Raw genomic sequence first — 8,424 nt, forward strand, 5'->3', positions numbered from 1 at the left:
TCAATATTTTAGTTTATTAAATTTTTATGGTCTGTAAATATATGTCTATAAGCCATCATCATTTATTCTATATCCATATCATCTAGACGAGATCGTACACGATTTTTTCTTTTATTCTTCTTAGGTGGCGGTGGTAAAAAGTTCTCTAGAAATTCAATAGTGTTCCGTATGGTCTCTGTACTGATATTGCCTATGTGGTCACGATCGAAGTATACAACGGGCACGGGAGCCTCGGTGGATATTAGATTTGCACATTGACAACGTTGTGGAGCCGAAGTGATCACATCTAAGTTGACTGGAGTAGGTGTTGGTGCTGTAATGGAAACAGAATTATATTAATATTCCTTATACAAGTATAAAAGGACTATGATCACTTCAAATATGTTTCAAGAGCATAATGTTATTTTTGGATTGGGAACATGGAACATTTTTGTCGCAACAGTATTTCCTTGTCACAAAACTTATATTATACTCTTGAAACATATTTAAGATGATTTCATATTCCGTCTCTGGGTGTATGTTAACTTGGTTATTTTGGTAATGGATATGAAATGGAATGGTCATGTCCACCGCGGAATGTGTAATTTTGATATTCACTTCTGGTTCTATGATACTTCATAGAAACCAAATATCAAAATAATATTTTTAATGATTATCTATAATTAAGGAGCCTCTAAAGGTAATGTAGTTTCAATGCACGCAGAGGGATTTTGATTCTAAAAAAAATTATTAAAAATCTTCAACGATATTTCAACAAAATTCCAAATTTCCACCCTATTGTAAACAAATAACAGTTTACTTGAATCCAACTATTTTGACATTCCCCTAAGGATTTTAGTATTTTAGTATTTAGAGCCAAAGATGCGGCTTCTTGAAAATTAAGACATTTTTTCGAAGCTATCAAGCTGTAAATCGAAGTTCAAAATAATTGATATAAACAATTTTACACAATTTTCGCATGGAAATAAAAGCCAGTTTATAAATTCAAATTATAACAGCTGATTAGGTTAGGTTGGCTGACATACATCTAAGTCAGTATTCGGCTTACTGTTCGCTCTAACTCTTTTTATACCCTCCACCATAGGATGGGGGTATATTAACTTTGTCATTCCGTTTGTAACACATCGAAATATTGTTCTAAGACCCCATAAAGTATATATATTCTGGGTCGTGGTGAAATTCTGAGTCGATCTAAGCATGTCCGTCCGTCTGTTGAAATCACGCTAACTTCCGAACGAAACAAGCTATCGACTTGAAACTTGGCACAAGTAGTTGTTATTGATGTAAGTCGGATGGTATTGCAAATGCGCCATATTGGTCCACTTTTACGTATAGCCCTCAGATTTGGCTTGTGGAGCCTCTAAGAAGCATATTTCATCCGATCTGGCTGGACGCTAAAATTCGTCCACATCGGTTCATAATTATATATATATATATATATATATATATATATATATATATATATATATATATATATATATATATATATATATATATATATATATATATATATATATATATATATATATATATATATATATATATATATATATATATATATATATATATATATATAGCCCCCATATAAACCGATCCCCAGATTTGGCTTGCGGAGCCTCAAAGAGAAGCAAATTTCATGCGATTCGCCTGAAATTTGGTACATGATGTTGGTATATGGTGTCTAACAACCGTGCAAAAATTGGTCCACATCGGTTAATAATTATATATAGCTCCCATATAAACCGATCCCCAGATTTGGCTTGCGAAATCTCCAAGAGAAGCAAATTTCATCAAATCCGGTTTTAATTTGGAGCATAGTGTTAGTATATGATGTTTAACAACCGTGCCAGAATTGGTCCATATCGGTCCATAATTATATATAGCCCCCATATAAAACGTTCTCCAGATTTGACCTCCGGAGCCTCTTGGAAGAGCAAAATTCATCCGATTCGGTTCAAATTTGGAACGTAGTGTTAGTATATGGCCGCTAACAACCATACCAAAATTGGTCCATATCGGTCTATAGTTATATATAGCTGATCTCCAACTACACAAAAATTGGTCCATATCGGTTCATAATCATGGTTGCCACTCGAGCCAAAAATAATCTACCAAAATTTTATTTCTATGGAAAATTTTGTCACAATTTTATTTCTACAGAAAATTTTGTCAAAATTTTATTTCTATAGAAAATTTTGTTAAAATATTATTTCTATAGAAAATTTTGTTAAAATATTATTTCTATAGAAAATTTTGTCAAAATTTTATGTCTATAGAAAATTTTGTCAAACTGAATTATATACGTATTTGATCGATCTTTTTTGATTTAATATATACCACGTAGGGACTTACATACAATTTAGAAGACGGTGTTAGGAGGTTTTAATATACCTTGCCATCGGCAAGCGTTACCGCAACTTAAGTAATTCGATTGTGGATGGCAGTGTTTAGAAGAAGTTTCTACGCAATCCATGGTGGAGGATACATAAGCTTCAGCCTGGCCGAACTTACGGCCGTATATACTTGTTTTGCCGTCATACCCTTCTTTTATTCCAGCAACTCTGTGTATATAACGAATTTCCTAATTTGTTTCCAGGCCCTGTTTCCAAGCTGGATCAGGTCCCAAATAACCACTTCGCGGATATGGTGAACTCTTTGTCTAGTAAAAGCAGGGCAGTGACATAGCTCCTATATATTGCTCCTATTCAGCTTAGATCTGCTCTCAATTCTAGGTGCCCGGAGGACCGTGGGAATAATGAACCACTCCTATAGTAGTTAGTAGGGCAGCGACAAAGGCAGTGTTCCAAGGTCTCATTGTCCTCAAAACACGCCCTATATGCACCAAATCTGCTGCTCCTATTCGGCTTAGATCTGCTTTCAATTCTCTGTGAGAATAATGAACGGAGTACTTTTTTAGTCTTTTTTTATATGGGTCCCATAGTGTTCTAGTCGCCCATTCGTCCAACTCGGAGTTGTCTCTATTGGTTTTGTGTTCTCTAATTTCAATTCCCTATGAGTCCTAGCTCTTATCGCCATTTCATTTGCCTTTACGTTTCCTCTTATTCCGGCATGTCCTGGTAGCCATATGATGCTGATCATGGTGTATTCCTAGTATTTGTTGATAATGCTTTTGTATACAAATACCGTTCGCGATTGAACCGTAATGACCGCTATTGCATTCATTGGACAGGAAAAAATATTTTTTGTCCTCAATCACATTGATTCAATTAATTTTTAATTGAAATGTTTTCAATCACGAAAATGATAGTATCAATCGCCAAATTCAATTAAAAAATTAATTGATACAATTAATTTTGTGATTGATTTTTGTTTCAATCAAAAATTTGTTGAATCAATTAGATTTTTAATTGACTATTTTAAAATTGAATTAAAATTTTACTTGGATTGGATTTTCTGATATTTTTTTTCTTTATGCCCTCCGGCATTCTCTGAAAATGTTCACATTTAGCGTCCACGTGTAATTTCCATTTGTCATTTAAAACATTCTGTTATGGCATGCACTTCTGCCTGCAGGATTGTGCTGTAATTCCCTGTAATCGGAATAGGATCTCGGTGCACATATGCCCACATAGTCCCATCCTCTCATCCGTCTTTGATCCATTAGTGTAGCAGTTATTCTTTCTGGTATCAGTTCTGGGGTCCTATTTTCCGATAACCATCTTACACGGCAGCTATGGTCACCTCAGATATACGGTGGATTGTTGCTGCATCCGACATTTCACCTATCGCCTCCCCTATTATCCTTTGGTAGTTCGTAAAGTTTTGCGTTTCCGTCCATTCTCCCAATATCTTCAATCTAATCGCAGCCGTGGCGGTTTTGCATAAATCCAGTATTGTCTCCAAGGCTCGGGTCGACATGGTCTTCATTGACCCCAAGACAACACGTCCGTTGGACCGTATGTCAAGATTGGCCTTATTGGCCGTTCTCATATATTCAGTGCGTCAACTTTTAATTCACGGCCCATTTAGAGTCCACCGCTCTTCTGCATAGTAATCAACATCTATAGGCTTTCTCTCTCCCTCCTTGACGTGACTCTTCCAATTCAGATTCCTTTCTAAGTTTACACCGAAGTACTGCATTTTATCAGACACTGGTATCGTCATGCCCAAAAAACTATGTTCAATATATTTGCAATTTCAGTCCTTCTAGTGAATAGGCATAATTTTGTCTAAAATTTAGGTTGTATTAACTTTCATATTACATCAATATTTTTCAGTGTAGATATAAAAACTGTCGAACAATGATGCAATCGCTACCAACTAGGCCTATTTTCCAGAGAAGGTCACATTTTGTCAGACGCGTTGGAGGATCGCTGGGGCAATAACATAGAGTTAAAGGACGGAAAAATAATTCGTTCCTTTTCCAATTACTATTTTTTTGTGGTCTCAACACTAATCAGACCATCCTCGCAGTTATATTTTTATACCCTCCACCATAGGATGGGGGTATATTATTATACCCTTCACCGTTTGTAACACATCGAAATATTGCTCTAAGACCCCATAAAGTATATATATTCTGGGTCGTGGTGAAATTCTGAGTCGATCTGAGTATGTCCGTCCGTCCGTCCGTCTGTTGAAATCACGCTAACTTCCGAACGAAACAAGCTATCGACTTGAAACTTGGCACAAGTAGTTATTATTGATGTAGGTCGGATGGTATTGCAAATGGGCCATATCGGTCCACTTTTACGTATAGCCCCCATATAAACGGACCTCCAAATTTGGCTTGTGATTTCTCTAAGAGAAGCAAATTTCATCCGATTCGGCTGAAATTTGGTATATGGTGTTAGTATAAGGTCTCTAACAACCGTGCAAAAATTGGTTCACATCGGTTCATAATTACATATAGCCCCCATATAAACCGATCCCCCGATTTGGTTTCCGGAGCCTCTAAGAGAAGCAAATTTCATCCGATCCAGTTGAAATTTGGTACATGGTGTTAGTATATGTTCTCTAATGACCATGAAAAAAATTGGTTCCCATCGGTCCATAATTATATATAGCCCCCATATAAACCGATCCCCCTATTTGGCTTGCGGAGCCTCTAAGAGAAGCAAATTTCTTCCGATCCGGCTGAAATTTGGTACATGGTGTTAGTATATGGTCTCTAATGACCATGCAAAAATTGGTCCACATCGGTCCATAATTATATATAGGCCCCATATAAACCGATCACCAGATTTGACCTCCGGAGCTTCTTGGAAGACCAAAATCCATCTGATTCAGTTTCGGTACGTGGTGTTAATATATGGCCTCAAACACCCATGCTAAAATTTTTCGAAATCGGTCAATAATTATATATAGGCCCCATATAAACCGATCCCTAGATTTGACCTCTGGTGTCTTTTGGAGAAGCAAAATTCATCCGATCTGGTTGAAATTTGGTACGTGGTGGTAGAATATGACATTTAACAACCATGCCAAAAGTAGTCCATATCAGTCCATAATCATATATAGCCCCCATATAAACCGATCCCGAGATTTGGTTTTGGAGCCTCTTGAAGGAGCAAATTTCATCAGAGTCATTTGAAATTTGGTACATTGTACTAGTATATGGCCGTTAACAACCATGCCTAACTAGGTCCATATCGGTCTATAGTTATTTATAGCCCTCAGATAAATTTGGGGATCGATTTATCTGAGGGCTAAAATTACACAAAAATTATTTGTAGACTTACCTATACATAAATTTTTTATCTAATATATACCACGTATGGACTGACTCACAATTTAGAAAACGATGTTAAGAAGATTGTGGATGACAGTCTTTCGTAGAAGTTTCTACGCAATCCATGGTGGAGGGTACATAAGATTCGGCCTGGCCGAACTTACGGCCGTATATACTTGTTTGAGTTGTTTTTAAATTTTGGGTAACCAAAATTGTCTCGGTATTGACAATTTTTGAAATAAAAGGGATAATATAGGGATAAATAGCCCATTTAAAATAGTGGATAGCTTCAATGAATTTCAGGTTTAATCAGCCTCTAGACTTTCCGATCACTTTACATTTTTTTTTTGATATATATTTTTTTGTATATTTTTTCAATTTAAATTCCAACGACAAATTTTTACTTACAAAATATTGGTCGAAAGCATTCTTTCACTTGTATCCATTTTTGGCAAAATTGCTTTATGAATGAATCATTCTGACTGAATAGAGTCCTGGCAGCAACATCAACGCGATTTTGCATCATGGGCGGTATGAAAGGCCATTTGCCTTTGGCAGCGAAAAAACAAATAATATCTATGTACAAAAACGACAACAACAACAACAGCAAATGCAATCGCAAATGGTAAATGAAACAATGATGTGTGAGTGAATGAAGTTTCCTTGAAAGGGGGGGATATCTCTAGAGCTCAACTGCTTACATGGAACATTGAAAATTTTCAAAAATCCTTTATGTTGATCCAAACGTTGCAATCCATAAATTCCACTATGGCCATCTTCGCCAGATGGACGTTTCAAAGGACTTCCTCGGCTACGATTAATATTACGCATCCTCAGGGCAAAAGGTATTTCCTCAATGCGAACACTATTCATGTAGGCCGAGCAATAGAGCATTTCATTGACCACAGCCACCAGATAAAATGGTGCAATGAACGACACAAGTTTGGTTTTTAACAACATTGTAGTCGTTTTGTTTTTTTTTTTGTTTACTGTTCCGCTTCTGAATTCAGCTAAACTAAACGGGTTAAGGACTTACAATGGACTAAATATGTGAAATGAAATTTCATATTTAGTCCAGGGGAAAATATTCTGAAGGATATGTTAGTGTAATGTTAATAGGTTTTTATGTTGGCTTCTGTTTACCTGCATATACATACGGGTATTTATAAATTGCATGACAAATTCTATTTTGATTTATGCAAATGACATTAAAAGGCTTTTAAAATAACGATACATAATTCATAGACGTAGCAGTTGTAAAGAGGATTAAGGCGAATAAAATATATAACTTAATAACAATCAAAACTATAATTATAAGCAAAAGAAAATAATAAATAAATTACGTCATACCATAAATAAGGAGATTGAACTGATAAATATTTAGCTTAAAACTTGACTCAGCATACATTTATTATACCCTAAACCACATAGTGGTCAGGGTATAATAAGTTTGTTCGGCCAAAAAATGTGCCTACCAGAAATATTGATTTTAGACCCCATAAAATATATACCGATCGACTCAGAATCACCTCCTGAGTCGATCTAGCGCTTGGTGTCCGTCCGTCCGTCCGTCTTTCCATGTATTTGTTGTTCACAGGATTCCGGTCGCAATTATTAACCGATTTTGATGAAATTTGGTATAGGGAGTTTTTTGGGCACAAGGACAAACGCTCTTGAATTTGGAAGAAATCGGATCAAATTTAGATATAGCTCCCATATATATGTATCGCCCGATTTCGACAAATGGGGTCACGTTGCGCGTTGTTTCAAACGGATCGTCACCAAATTTGGCAAAAGGTAATCTTTTGCATCGCCCTTCAAGTCTGCAAAATTTTATCCAAATCGGTTCAGATTTAGATATAGCTCCCATATATATGTATCGCCCGATTTCCCCAAATTTGGCCACAAAACCTTTATTTATCAACCGATCTTACTCAAAGTTGGCTAAATATAATCTTCTATAGCACTAACTATATGTGCAAAAAATCATCGAAATCGGTTCAGATTTAGCTATAGCTCCCATATATATGTACCGCCCGATTTTTCTAAATTTGGCAATAAAACCCTTATTTATAGACCGATCTTAACCAAATTTGGCTAAATGTAGTCTTCTATAGCACTAACTATATGTGCAAAAAATCGTCTAAATCGGTTCAGATTTAGATATAGCTCCCATATATATGTATAGCCCGATTTTCCCAAATTTGACCATATAACCCTTATTTATTAACCGATCTTACTAAAAGTTGGCTAGATCCAGTCCTCTATAGTACTAACTATATGTGGAAAATTTCATCGAAATCGGTTCACATTTAGATATAGCTCCCATATATGTATCGCCCGATTTTGAAAAATTCGCCCTTATAACCTTATGTTTGACCATACAGGCCTCATTTCGTAACTGATCTTACTCAAATCTTGCACAAGGTAACCTTTTGTGGTATTAATCAAACCCGCAAAATATTATGCAAATTGGTTCAGATTTAGATATAGCTTCCATATATATGCATCGCTCGATTTTCCCAAATTTGGCCATAGTACTCTTATTTATTAACCAATGTTACTCAAATTTCAAATTTTGATGTAGTAGCCGATCGTACTTATACGTACTTGTAGCTCTTACATAAGAATATTGCTCGAATTTTACAAATTTGTATTTATTACCCACACTAATTTAACGATTTTCTCTTTTTTAATAATGGGCTCAATATTAGTGGCATACTAACTCCGTA

At 35.7% G+C, this 8,424-nt stretch overlaps 1 protein-coding gene across 1 annotated transcript; it reads right to left on the reverse strand.

The window, feature by feature from the left end:
- On the reverse strand, positions 1 to 6,652 carry LOC142240008 (uncharacterized). The gene is made up of 4 exons (XM_075311727.1): positions 6,394 to 6,652; positions 6,097 to 6,268; positions 1,022 to 1,056; positions 1 to 295 (listed from the first exon to the last, which is right to left on the reverse strand). The coding sequence occupies exons 1-4, from the start codon at positions 6,650 to 6,652 to the stop codon at positions 63 to 65; spliced, it is 699 nt and encodes a 232-aa protein (XP_075167842.1). The 3' UTR covers positions 1 to 62.
- Between the last annotated feature and the right edge of the window lie 1,772 nt (positions 6,653 to 8,424).

The sequence above is a fragment of the Haematobia irritans genome, chromosome 5 (assembly GCF_050003625.1).
Source record: "Haematobia irritans isolate KBUSLIRL chromosome 5, ASM5000362v1, whole genome shotgun sequence".
NCBI classification, from domain to species: Eukaryota; Metazoa; Arthropoda; class Insecta; order Diptera; family Muscidae; genus Haematobia; species Haematobia irritans.